This window comes from Dendrobates tinctorius, unplaced genomic scaffold (genome assembly GCF_039654945.1).
Source record: "Dendrobates tinctorius isolate UK_male_01 unplaced genomic scaffold, ASM3965494v1 ptg000160l, whole genome shotgun sequence".
Lineage (NCBI taxonomy): Eukaryota > Metazoa > Chordata > Amphibia > Anura > Dendrobatidae > Dendrobates > Dendrobates tinctorius.
The window spans coordinates 15,558,055-15,572,699 of record NW_027361827.1 but is presented as its reverse complement, the minus strand read 5'-3'; the positions used below and the strand labels follow the sequence as shown (position 1 = coordinate 15,572,699).

The window sequence follows — 14,645 nt, the reverse complement described above, 5'->3', positions numbered from 1 at the left end:
AACAGTGGAAACCCCCCACAAATGACCCCATTTTGAAAACTAGACCCACTAAGGAACTTATCTAGATGTGAGGTGAGCACTTTGAACCCCCAAGAGCTTCACAGAAGTTTATAATGCCAGGGCATGAAAATAAAAAAATCGTATTTTTTCCAGAAACATGATCAATTAGTCCCCAATTTTTTCATTTTCCCAAGGGTAACAGGAGAAATTGGACCCCCAAAAGTTGTTGTCCAATTTGGCCTGAGTACGCTGACACCCCATATGTGGGAGAAAACTACTGTATGGACACACGTCGGGGCTCGGAAGGGAAGCAGTGACGTTTTGGAATGCAGACTTTGATGGAATGGTCTGCGGGTGTCATGTGCGTTTGGAGAGCCCCTGATGTACCTAAGCTATTGAAACTTCCCACAAGTGACCCCATTTTGGACACTAGACCCCCCACGGAACTTATCTAGATGTGTGGTGAGCACTTTGAACCCCCAAGTGCTTCACAGAAGTTTATAACACTCGGACATGAAAATAAAAAAATCATTTTTTTCCACAAAAATGATATTTTTGCCCCCAATTTTTTATTTTCCTAAGGGTAACAGGAGAAATTGGACCCTAAAAATTGTTTTGCAATTTGTCCTGAGTAGGTTGATACCCTACATGTGGGGTAAAACACTGTTTGGGCGCATGGCAGAGCTTGGAAGGGAAGGAGCAACATTTGACTTTTTCAACTCAGAATTGGCTGGAATTGAGATCAGACGCCATGTTGCATTTGGAGAGCCCCTGATGTGCCCAAACAGTGGAAACCCCCCAATTATAACTCCAACCCTAACCCCAACACACCCCTAACCCTAATCTGAGCCCTAACCCTAGCCCTAACCCTAGCCCTAACCCTAACCCTAGCCCTAACCCTAGCCCTAACCCTAACGGGAAAATGGAGATAAATACTTTTTTTTTTAATTTTATTATTTTTCCCTAACTAAGGGGGTGATGACAGGGGGTTTGATTTACTATTTATGGCGGTTTTTATATTTGGCAGCTGTCGCACGCTAAAAGACGCTTTTTATTGTAAAAATAGTTTTTGCATCACCACATATTGAGAGCTATAATTTTTCCGTATTTTGACCCACCAAGTCATATGAGGTCTTATTTTTTGCGGGACGAGTTGACGTTTTTATTGGTACCATTTTCGGGCACGTGACATTTTTTGATCGCTTTTTATTCCTATTTTTGGGACACAGAATGAACAAAAAACAGCGTTTCATGAATTTCTTTTGGGGGGGTGCGTTTACACCGTTCCGCGTGCGGTAAAATTGATAAAGCGGTTTTATTCTTCGGGTCAGTACGGTTACAGCGATACCTCATTTATGTCTTTTTTTATGTTTTTGTCGGTTTTATGCAATGAAAACTATTTTATATAAAAAATAATTATTTTTGCATCGCTTTATTCTGTGAGCTATAACTTTTTTATTTTTTCGCTGATGATGCTGTGTGGCGGCTCGTTTTTTGCGGGACAAGATGACGTTTTCAGCGGTACCATGGATATTTATAAGCGTCTTTTTGATCGCGCGTTATTACACTTTTTGTTTGGCGGTATGATAATAAATCATTATTTTTTGCTTAGTTTTTTATTTTTATTTTTTAAGGGGTTCGCTAAAGGGGTTAACTAATGGGACAGTTTTATAGGGCGGGTCATTACGGACGCGGCAATACCTAATATGTGTACTTTTATTGTTTTTTTTTTTATTATTTCCAAAAAATGGATTTATTGGGGGAATATTTTTTTTTTTTTTTCGAATTTATTTGGCGATTTTTTTGTAATTATTTTAACACTTTTTTTATTTTTTTTTTTACTTTATTAAATAGTCCCAGGTGGGACATCACTGTCACACTGGGACTGTGTCACATCACAGATCACTGTGACAGATCAGCGATCTGACACAGGCACTGCAGAAGGCTTCCTCATGCCTGCGCTTTGCAGGCACTGAGGAAGCCAGCTTCCTCAGGCCCCCGTCGCCATCTTGGATTCGGGGGCCTGGAGGAAAGGAGCCCCCCGCAGCAGCGCTGCACATTGCGCTGCCGTGGGGGGCTCAGGGAAGCACGGAGGGAGCCCCCTCCCTGCCGATGCTTCCCTTTAACCCCCGGTACACCACGATCATGTTTGATCGCGGTGTGCAAGGGGTTAACGTGTCGGGGGCGGTCCGTGACCGCCCCTGACACATTGTGCCCGGTGTCAGCTGTGATAATCAGCTGACACCCGGCCGCGATCAGCGGCGCTCACCACGTGGGCGCCGCTGATCGCGCTAGACGTACTATCCCGTCCATGGGCATAGGGGCCCGGGTCCCATGGACGGGATAGTACGTCTCATGTCAGGAAGGGGTTAAAGCAAAGAAGTGGAATATTCTTGAATGGCCAAGTCAGTCACCTGATCTCAACCCAATTGAGCATGCATTTCACTTGTTAAAGACTAAACTTCAGACAGAAAGGCCCACAAACAAACAGCAACTGAAAACCACCGAAGTGAAGGCCTGGCAGAGCATCAAAAAGGAGGAAACATAGCGTCTGGTGATGTCCATGAGTTCAAGACTTCAGGCAGTTTTCAACCAAGTACTAGAAATGAACATTTTATTTACAATTATTTAATCTGTCCAATTACTTTTGGTCCCGTTAAAAGCAGGGTGGCACATGTTAAGGAGCTTAAACTCCTAAACCCTTCATCCAGTTTTAATGTGGATACCCTCAAATGAAAGCTGAAAGTCTGAACTTCAACTGCATCTGAATTGTTTTGTTTAAAATTCATTGTGGTAATGTCTAGAACCAAAATTAGAAAAATGTTGTCTCAGTCCAAATATATATGGACCTAACTGTATGCACAGTATACACAAGCTGACAGTGGAGTAGGTGGGGTTATGCAGAGCTCAGCATTCAGAGAACTGCTAGATTAGCATCAGGTGTTTTTATAAAAGCTGCAGAAAGCGGCCCAGTAACAGACACATTGGTTGTATCAGAGTCTCTGCCCCTACATCATGCAGCTCTCAAATGGGGAACCTAAAAGCAGGTGACATCTCTACAAAGGAGGGGTTCTACCCTCTTAGGCCTCTTTCACACTTCCGTTTTTTACAATCAGTCACAATCCGCCAGGTTTTGAAAAAAAACGGATCCTCAATTTTTTTTTGAGGATTCGTTTTTTTCCCATTGACTTGCATTAATGGCGGATTGTGACGGATTGCTGTCCGTTGCATCCGTTTTTTGTGAGGATCCGCCAAAAGTTGCTGTCCGTCACCATCCTCAAAGATTTCAAAACGGAGCTTGTAACGTTTTTTTCTCTGGCGGATCCTCCAGACACTCATTTAACCCGAAATTCTTTCTGGGTGCCGGACAAAAAAAATTCTCTCTCTCTCTCTCTCTCTCTCTCTCTCTCTCTCGCCAGCGATTCCTTTAAATTTCTTCATTTTCAGGATCCGTCTGAAAACGGATCCTGCCCCATCCGTTCACATCAGTTGAGAACGGATCCGCTTGTCCGCCTTTTTGGCGGATTATAACTGATGCAAAAAACTGAAGTGTGAAAGAGGCCTTATCATTAAGAATGTGTGCTTCTATTGTGGTTCTGCAGAACTTATTTAGGGTATGTAAACACGTTGCGGATTTGGCTGCGGATCCGCAGCGGATTTGGCCCTGCGGATCCGCAGCAGTTTTCCATGCAGTGTACAGTACCATGTAAACCTATGGAAAACCAAATCCACTGTGCACATGCTGCGGAAAATTCAGCGCAGATGTGCTGCGGTTTATTTTCCACAGCATGTCAATTCTTTGTGCGGAATCCGCAGCGTTTTTACACCTCTTCCATTATAGGAATCCACAGGTGTAAAAACGCAGGGGAAATCAGCACAAAATCTAAAGAAAATCCACAGTAAATCCGCAGGTAAAATGCAGGTAATTTTACCTGCGAATTCAGCCAAATCCGCGCAGAAAAATCCACAACGTATGTACATACCCTTAAAGGAATCTGTCAGCATGTTAGTTATCTAATCTGAGAGCAGCATAATGCAAGATCAGACAGCCTGATTCCAGTAATGTGTCACTTGCTCAGCAGATTTTATTGAGACTACAGCAATCAGCGTTTTATTAGCAGGAGATTATCACTATAGGACTACGTGTCCCATGTAACCAGTCAAGCTACGGTAATCAGTGAAACCTTGCCCCTATCACTGATTGGCAGCCTGCTTACAATGCACAGTATACTCATGAAGCTGTCAATCTGGGGTGTGTGCAGGGTTATACACAGCTCAGCATTCTGACCACTGCTACATCTACAGCAGCGAAAACAAGGATTCTATCAAAACTACACCCAGCAGCCCAGTTATTGACATATCGCTGGAATCAGACTTTCTGCCTCTACATCATGCTACTTTCAGATTCCATAGCAAAAACTTGCAAACAGATTCCCTTTGGCACTAGTGAACAGAATTTTTAGTTCACAGTCAAATACCGTATTTTTCGGACTATAAGACGCACAGGACCATAAGACGCACCCCAATTTTAAGAAGGAAAATAGGGAAAAAAATAATAATGTGTCAAATGGGGGTCCGTCTTACAGTCCGAATTCAGCTTACCTGGGAAGGGATCCGGCACAGGTGGAGGAGTGGTCACAGAGGTCATTCAGTGCTCCAGGCTGGTGCGGTGGTGGCGGCTCTGTGCTGGGGCAGCTGGGCTGTGCTGGGGCAGCTGGGCTGTACTGGGGCAGCTGGACTGTGCAGGGGCAGCTGGGCTGTGCTGGGGCAGCTGGGCTGTGCTGGGGTAGGTGGGCTGTGCTGGGCTGGGACAGCTGTGCTGGGGCAGGTGGGCTGTGCTGGGCTGGGGCAGGTGGGCTGTGCTGGGGCAAGTGGGCTGTGCTGGGGCAGCTGGGCTGGGGCAGGTGGGCTGTGCTGGGGTAGGTGGGCTGTGCTGGGCTGGGGCAACTGTCCTGGGGCAGGTGGGCTGTGGTGGGGCAAGTGGGCTGTGCTGGGGCAGGTGAGCTGTGCTGGGGCAGGTGGGCTGTGCTGGGCTGGGGCAGCTGTGCTGGGGCAAGTGGGCTGTGCTGAGGCAAGTGGGCTGGGACAGGTGGGCTGTGCTGGGCTGGGGCAGCTGGGGCAAGTGGGCTGTACTGGGCTGGGGCAAGTGGGCTGAGCTGGGCTGGGACAGCTGGGCTCTGCGGGGTGAGGGTGGCGGCGGGCTGTGCTCCGGTGCAGGGGCGGCGGCTCCGCCGGCATTTCCTCACAGCCCGGAGGCCCCCACACATCCGTTGCTGGCTGCCGTCATGTTGCGGTGACCTCCGGGAACATGGACGCCGGGAGGATGGCCGCCGGTCCGGGGACGGTGCATGCGCGGGTTCAGATCTCGTCCCGAGATCTCGGGAGACGAGATTCAAATCTCGGCGGGCTGCGAGGAAATGCCGGCGGAGCTGCCGCCCCTGCACCGGAGCACAGCCCGCCACCACCACCGCACCGCACAGCCCCGCCCGCTGCCACCACCGCACCGCAGAGCCCGGCGGCACCCGCACCAGCCTCCAGCCATGATTGGAGGTTAGTATATTGCGACCATAAGACGCACCCCCCACTTTCCCCCAAAATTTTTTGGGAAAAAAGTGCGTCTTATAGTCGGAAAAATACGGTAGGTGGAAATAAAGCTGTAAAGTGCTCTACCATTGTAATATGATGGCAAAAACTGCCTGTGTATATTTGACATAAAAAGCATATATATATTTTTTTTTTTATCGGGGGGGGGGATCTTTTTTGCAGCTGGTCCCATTCTAATTGTGCACCATTTGCCTTCTATGACATCTATGTGGCACTGTCTATTGGTGGGTGCAGTATGGGTTACTGGAATCAGTCAGTGTGCATGTTCTGACCAGAGAGTTTAGAACTCTTATTTCTTCTGAGCTTCTCTCGCTGATTTGTGACCACAAAGTTTAGCTCCGCTGTATGTATAACATTGCAGTATCATGAGAAAAGCTGCTGGTTTACATATGGGAAAAAAACCCTGCAGGCTTGTATATCCTTGGGTATATTATGGACCTGGCACTACAGTATATGCCAAGTATGTTCATTTATGGAAGCCTTGATATTTATTGAAAACCTTTATCACAAAAACCATCTAGTGGTCTAACTCCACATTGATCATTTCTGGATTCATACTCTTAGATAAAGGCCAATCATGGGGAACATACTAGGCATATTTAGCATTTTTCCTCACCAGGCAGTGTGATCCTTGCTGTGAGAATATATACTGTTAATATCTCTGTACACATGGTTTGCTTTAGGGCATTTTTTTCAATTGTGTTTCTTTTATAACTTTTGCTCTGGGTGTGGTATTTTTTCTGGCATTTTTCTCTAAGGCTGCGTTCACACGTAGTGGTGTTTTCGCGGTGGTTTTTGACGCGCGATTTTGCCGCAAAAAAACAGCATCCCATGCAATCCTATGGGATTCCGCAATGCTGTGCTAATGCTGTGATTTTCCCGCGGCGGAATCGCATTGCAGAAAAATGCGCAGCATGCTCATTAATTTTGCGGAATCGCGACGATTCCGCCCACATAAGAATGCATTGTTCTGCTTACTTTCCGCATGTGGCTGTGCCCACCATGCGAAAAGTAAGCAGAACATTTGCGGATGGTACCCACGGTCCGGAGGAGAGGAGACTGTCCTCCAGGCTGTGGGTACCATATCCCTGTAAAAAATAGAATTAAAATAAAAAAATCGGGTTATATTCACCTTCCGACGTCCCGCGCAGCGTCACCAGGCTTCAGTGATGCTGCCGGCAGGTCCCGTTCCCAGTGATGCATTGCGGCAATGACCTTTGATAACGTCGCAGTCTCGCGACACCATAGCGTAGCGAGACCGCGATGTCATCAAAGGTCATTGGCGCAATGCATCACTGGGAATGGGACCTGCCGGCAGCATCGCGATGATCGGGGACGCTGCGCGGGAGGTCGGAAGGTGAGAAAAACACTATTTTTTATTATTTTTAACCTTAGTTCTTTTTACTACTGATTCTGCATAGGAAGCCTCAATAGTAAAAAGTTGGTCACACTCGTCAAACACTATGTTTGACGAGTGTGACCAACCTGTCAATCAGTTTTCCAAGTGATGGTACAGATCGCTTGGAAAACGCTAGCATTCTGCGAGCTAATTACGCTTGCAATTCACTAGTTTTTCCGCTGGAAAATCGCGGGAATTTAACATACGGTTTTCCAGCGGAATGGAATTCCCGCGGTAACTACCGCGGGAGTTCCGCTACGTGTGCACTTAGCCTAAAGATTACTAATTTCCAAATTCAGCATTCCAAAATAAATGGCATTCCTCCTCCGTCTTCTGCTGGAATTCAATGACGTTTTTGGGGAGGAAAAAGTGGAAGGCAGGATTAAGGTCTCCTGTTGTAGAGCTAACCACCCATAATTCATTGACGGGTACTTTTAAGAGATGGCTGTGCATATTATTTGATCCCATTTTATACTGCAAAGTAAACCTATAAATAAAGTGCATTATTATTTGTAGAATGAAGACTTGATTCTCTTTTCTTTCACTAGACGTCCATTGGTTATGTCCAGTTTGACAACTGCAACTTTGAGAATGGGCAGCTACAGATCCACGCTCCCGGAACGTGCCAGATAAAATTTTGCACTTTTAACCAGTCCAGCATACATTTCCACAACGTGGCGCTCAGTGTGCTTGAGAACTGTGAATTTGTTAACAGTGAAAATGCCTCCGTGACTGTGGAGGGATCGCCCACTTCTGACAAAAACTGGGCTTGTAAGCATCTCTCCATCTCTGCCAAGTCAAGGGCCATTCTGTACACGGCTTCCGAGTCCTCTCTGTCTGGGAATACTGATTATTTAGCTGCTGGGTCACCCGGTGCAAAAATGAGGACATGTGAGATCTTCGTTAATGGAGACCAAAGCAACTTGCATCCTCAATCAAAATCCCAAATATTACAAGATCACACCAATGACAAGGAAAACGAACTGAATGGAAACTTTTTCATGGGTAAGGATGGGGAGGCCATGACTCTGGATACAGATTACAGTGACAGTGAATTGAGCACAGTCAGTGAGAATGAAGACGATGACCAGTCGGTTTACAAATTGTCATATCATTCTCATGGACTGAGTCACATGCTAGCCAAATCTCTACACTGCCGGCCACAGACCAATGGGCTCCTCGCTTTACAGAGTGACATGGCTTTGAAAAGTTTGCATCAAGAGCTACAAAAGGACAAGGAATTGCAATCTATTGCCAACTCAGTTCAAGGATGTCTTGTATGGAAGTGCCTTTTTAGAGATGGTAAAGGTGGCATCTTTATTTGCTCACAGGGACAAGCAAGACTGGAAGGTTGTTTATTTAGGGACCTGACCTATGCAGTAAGGTGCATTCAAAATAGCAAGGTAAGTGGACTGAAATTAAAGTGAAATTATCATGCGTAATGCATAAAAGGACATTTTAGTGCCAAAACGTAGAGAAAAAAAGATTTTGATGGCTAACTGCAGTACAGATCTAAAGCCTGTGTCCTCATAACAACTTTTTCTAATCTCACTGTTGGCACTACAGGAATCTAAATCCCCATTACTAGCATTGGAGTTGGATATGCACATGTCCCCATGGCAAGGCTGAACAAGCCCAGATGTGCTGTTCAGATGCTACAGGTTGTCATGAGACCATAATGGTAAATGTAGCTGCTTGTGTTGGGGATGGAATACATTTTCTGTTAACGCTTGCATTATGATACACATGGGTCTCATTCAAACATCGGTGACTTTTATTTGTACGTAAAAGCACAATCCAATTTTGATCAGGGCTTTGGATCAGAATTTCATTAGTGTATCTCCTCATTCATTTTCTAATATGCCAAGAAAAAAAAACATCTTCTACCCCATACAATGTTAAAAATGGATTTCACACCGATTGCACACAGATGGCAATGTGTACGGTCAGCGGATTTTTTTTAAATTTATTTATTTATTTTTTCTCTCCATCATGGACACATAGACTTGTATGGGTAATTTTGACCTGGTCACAAAGCAGACATGCTTCCATTGTTTTATTTTTTGCAGACACGCGATCATCCTAAAAACACAGACCACGCCGAATACTATCATGGGTACGTGTTCTATCACTGGAAAATGCAGAACACATATGTGAAAAATTGATGTCTGAATGATCCCTTAAAACAAGATATTCCTTAAAAAATAGCCGCAGCCCCCATCCTAATACTACTGCTGTTAAAATATATGTATTAACATAGGGACAGATTACATTATGTGCAAATACAGTCAACTTAATGGGGTTATTCGGGCACAACCTAAGGCTGGAGTCACACTGCCATAATTCTCGTGTGAGAATCGCATCGTAAAACTTGCCCTGGCCGGCACCTCTCCTGACCTGAGCTTGACAGCTGCATAGTAATCCATTATGCTGTCATGCTCAGGTCAGGAGAGGTGCCGGCCAGTCCGTGAAGTGCGATGCAATTATCGCACGAGAATTATGGCAGTATGACTCCAGCCTAATGATGACCATGGGATAAGTCATTAATATTCGATTGGAGTTGCAATGCTCCCATCAACCAGCTGTTATCTACTCCGCAAGATGTACAGTAAACATATTTATTTTTCTTTGATTATATAGCAACATCATATTCCGCAGCAATTTACAGATATAATCACTGTCCCCATTGGGGCTAACAATCTAATTTCCCTATCGGTATGTCTTTTGAGTGTAGAAGGAACAGGGCTGCCACTAGGAATTTCGGGGTCCCATACTGGCAAAATTTTCGGGGCCCCCTTGAGACTCCGCCCAGGCTCCACCCCTCGAACTGTCCACAGTCCCACTGCTCTCTCTTCGAAAAACTCCACTTCTTACCTATCACACATTAACCGTTTCCATCGCCAGATCACACATATAGCCGGCAGCTTTTGCTTTGGCCAAAAGATTTTTTTTAAGCCACCACCATAACAGGGTAGACACTTTTGGCCAGGCCCTACTCTACGTAACCTATTAAATATTTGTTAAAATATGATATACAATTTAGGTATATTTTTCTTTATTTTTCAGTTTTTAAAATGACCATTAATATCACATACAAGGAACAAATACCGCTACACCATATCCAGGCCACATATTACCACCACATAGTGACCTATAATACCACATACAAGGAACACATACCGCCACACCATGACCAGACCACATATTACTACCATAGTGACCAAATAATATCACATACAAGGAACAAATACCACCCCACCATGACCAGACCACATATTACCACCACAAAGTGACCAAATAATAGCACATACAAGGGACAAATACCACTGCACCATGCCCAGACCACATATTACCACCACATGGTGACTGAATACTACAATACTAATCATTAATAAAAAAAACCAATACGATCACCATAAGTGGCATTATACACCGGAGATCTGTACTTAGTATGCAGTGTCTGTGTACAGGTAATATAGTGATCAATGACATTATACACAGGAGCTCTGTATATAATGTACAGGTAATACAGTGATCACTGGTGACATTATACACAGGACCTCTGTATATAGTATACAGTGTATAGTGTCAGTGTACAGGTAACACACTAACTCACCAGTGATGTCTCTAGGGGAAGTCCTTCATCCTTGCTTTTCATCTTTCATTCAGCACAGATCGCCATCACATCTTCCAGCCAGGGCTCGTCTCTGCAGGAAATAACTCAGTTATCTAGAGCTCCGCTTTCAGAACACATTACTTATTTTTTCCCAACTTCTACATTACACCACATGAAGAAAAAAAGGCGACATAGTGTCGCTCTGCACAGTAACAGGACCGCCCCCCATTTAAAACAGTATACTCAAAAAATTAAATACATGACTGCAGTAATAATCCATTAATTAGCCCCTATGGTAATAATATCCCCCATCCTGATCCCCGTGTGTCTCATTCCTGGCTTCAGCCATATGTTCTCCGATCCCGCCCTCATGAGAATTCATTCTACCCCATATGATCTCCCCATCTGTCTCCATCGTATCTATCCTGCCCCATGATCCTGTGAGATCTGTCTCCAACCTTGCCCCATCTGTCTCCAATCATGCCCCGTATCTCCATTCTGCCCCGTGTCTACAATCATGCCCCGTGTCTCGCATTCTGCCCCATGTCTCACATTCTGCCCCCTCCTGTATCTTACTGTCACATTCTGCCCCCTCCTGTGTCTTACTGTCACATTCTGCCCCCTCCTGTGTCTCACTGTCACATTCTGCCCTTTCCTGTGTTTCACTGTCGCATTCTGCCCCCCCGTGTCGAGCATTCTGCCCCCCGTGTCGAGCATTCTGCCCGGCATCGTCCAGCATTCTGCCCCAGCGTCCATCCTTCTTCCCCAGTCTCCAGCCTACTGCCCCAGTCTCCAGCCTTCTGCCCCCAGTCTCCAGCATTCTGCCTCCGTCTCACAGTCTGCCCCCGGCCCCCCGGATTGCCGCTCTCAAAAAAAAAAAAAAAATTCTTCTTACCTGGCCGCGTCCAGCAGCGAGGCTTCGTCCCTCCAGGCAGCTGAAGCGCACACTCGCCGGCGACTGACAGTGACGTCAGACGCGAGCGAAGTGAGCGCTGCGGCTGACGTCAGCTGCCAGCCTCCGATTGGCCGGCGGGCCCGCATGTCAATAACGTTTAGCTGCCACAGCGCTGCGCTAAGGGCCCGGTTTACCTGCCGGTAGGGGCCCGGTGAGCAGAGGAGACCAGACCCGATGCGGGCCCCCTCTGCCCACCGGGTCCCATATGCCAGTCAGGGCAGTAATGCCCTGATGGCGGCCCTGAGGAGGAAACCCACACAAACATGGCAAGAACATACAAACTTCTTGCAGATGTCCTTGGTGGGATTTGAACACCAGCGCTGCAAAGCAACAGTGCCGACTAGAGAGGCGCTGTGCTTTCAGCGAATTTGGAAAACACAGCTAAATTGATTGTGTAGCGGATGCTGACGGGTACTTTACAACAACTCCTATATGAACCCCTTACCGACCTTGAAAGTACTCAGTACGTCATGGTTGGTGAGTACATCCAGGTGATTGTGCATACACAGAGGCTGTGCGCGCGCAATCGACGCTGGGTGTCAGCTGATTCTATCGGCTGACATCCAACTATCAGTGCCAGGAGCAGTGCCTGCACCGCTCCTGGTACTTTAACCCCTAAATGCTGCGATCGCAGCATTTAGCGAGCAGGCAGAAGTAAAAAAAAAAAAAAAAAAAGCCCCCCCCTGCCCTTGGATCGGAGATTGCGATATTTGCCATGGTGACCCGATGTCGTCATGATGACATCCTGGTCACCAGGCTCCCGCAAGCCCATCAGACCATGTGCAGAGTATAGTCCGTAAAAATCCATTGCCATGCTCGTGCAATCTGGTATCGCTCTAATCGCACTGACCTGACAAATAAAGTCGTCTAATCACTTATACCGCCCGAGAAACGGCGTAAAAAATAAATAAAACCAACTCTTCACCTGCTGTTCTTTTTTTTTTTTTTCATTCTGCCTCCCAAAGATCGCAGTAAGGCTCAGTTCACATTTACACAGAAAAACACAGTATAACAAACGTATAAAAATACTCTGTTGTAAAAAAGTAACAGTAAACAGCAAGTGCTAGTAAAAAGATAACAAAACTGGGTATTTGGTTGATACGTTTTTTTGCAAAAAATGTATACTAAGCCGCTCTACTAAACGTCAAGGTATACTCATATCAGAGCAGTCCCTAACCGATGTATTTAAAAACCTAACCATGGGGGTGTGGCATGGCAGGCGAGGAGTGAGGACGCGCTCTGGAGAGCTCCCGCTCCCACACCGGTAACCGACCCGAACAGACCCCGATACAAGCACCCTTTACCCCGATGTCTACCAGGAGGAACAGGGGGAACACATCCGCCGGTCCCGCAGCACCCGACAGCGCTCCTCAGAGCATTGCCCGCTACTTTATAGGAGTGGGAAGAAAGAAGGCCACTGGCGCCATGACAGATGCGGCGCGCAGATTGCAGCAGGCCCTGCCGCTAACAGGAAGTAAGGCACAAGAAGTAGGGGAGCGGTCCGGGGAAACGGAGGACCACAGGGGGACCCCTCGGAGAACTGGCGGTGCGACCGCAGAAGCCTCACAGGTGAAGAGGCGCTCTCCCCAGGACAAAACCATCAAACCCCTGGAAGCCCGTCTTTCACAGGGGAACCCCGCAGACAAGCCAGCGCAACCACGCGCCAGTAAACCAGGTGGGGACCCGGGGAGATGTATGTGGATCCCCTCACACCACACTCACAGGGAGACAGTAATATCCCCCCAGATACCGATATGGATACCACCGGTGATTCTACAGCATTGGGGGGAGTAGACTCCATGATGAGAAGGCAGGGAGACTACGCTAAGTCACCTGCTCCTCAGGCTGGACTGCCATCTAACACAGCTCCTCCACCTGTTCACCGACTAGATGCATCCCTAACACCACAGTGCGGGATGTCGGCTTCTCTTTTGACAGGACACTCCGCAGCACCCATGGGAGCTGATTTCAATTTATTATATAAAATAAAAGATATCCCGACGAAACAGGATATGGAGCAGTACATTGCCCGTCTGGAATCTTCCTATAAGGCTGAACTTTCCATACTAAAAGATGATATCCAACAATGTGGTGAGAAAGTTGAATCCCATGATCAGCTTCTGGCCTCTCTGAATGAAAGAATGGAGGCTCAGGAAACTGTCACAGCCTCTCAAGCTAGACAGCTGCAGACCCTAGCAGAAATGCTGGATGATTCTGAGAACAGGGGACGCAGGAATAATATAAGAATACGGGGATTACCCGAATCTATACTTCCCCAGGAGTTGAATACCACTCTGAGAGGCATTTTTAATTCGGTATTAGATAGGCCTCAAGACAACCCACTGGAACTAGACCGCGCCCATAGGTCTTTGGGCCCACATCCCGGCGAACAGGACCCACCAAGAGATGTGATATGCCGGGTACACAAGTACCAATTTAAAGATGCGGTCATGGGGGCAGCCAGGAGAGCAAAACCCATAAACCATTTAGGCTCTCGCATATAGCTCTTTCCAGATTTGTCCAGATGGACTTTACAGAGGCGCAGAGCTGTTCGCCCTCTCTTGGACGAGTTGCGGCAGCATGACCTTCTTTACACCTGGGGATTTCCATTTTGTCTTCGAGTTCAGAAGAGAGGCAGAGTGCATCGATTGAGTCACCCTAGTGGTGTTCCAGCATTCTCGGCCGCCTTAGATATACCTGAGGTGCATATTCCTGATTGGCCACCCTTACCATCATTTTATAGAATGGAAGATCCCCGCAGAGGCCAGAACCCTCAACAACGTCGTCGTTGCGGGAGACGGCCCAATGGACCGGGGCGCATACACCTAGCAGAAGGAGAGGCTGACTGATTAACCTGTCTTATTCTGATTTGGAGATTGTTCTGGGGTGTTCTGTTTTGAGGAAAAATTTGGGTCCTAAAAGTTTATACTGGTTCAGAATTACAGACTGGAGTACCCTTAAATATTGTCAGTTTTGATGATACTGAAGTTAATTACGAAATGGGATATATTTCATTCGTTTTATAGTTAAGATAAGATATACATGGTCTTTACCCGTTAAGCTCTCGATTT

At 46.6% G+C, this 14,645-nt stretch overlaps 1 protein-coding gene across 2 annotated transcripts in view; it reads left to right on the top strand.

Moving 5' to 3' along the window:
• Nucleotides 1-14,645, top strand: part of FBXO10 (F-box protein 10) — a 199,492-nt gene that overhangs the window by 38,165 nt on the left and 146,682 nt on the right. For both annotated transcript variants that reach the window (XM_073549669.1, XM_073549668.1), the window contains exon 4: nucleotides 7,552-8,406. In XM_073549669.1, the coding sequence (XP_073405770.1) occupies nucleotides 7,552-8,406 (855 nt within the window). The remainder of the gene's footprint in view (nucleotides 1-7,551; nucleotides 8,407-14,645) is intronic.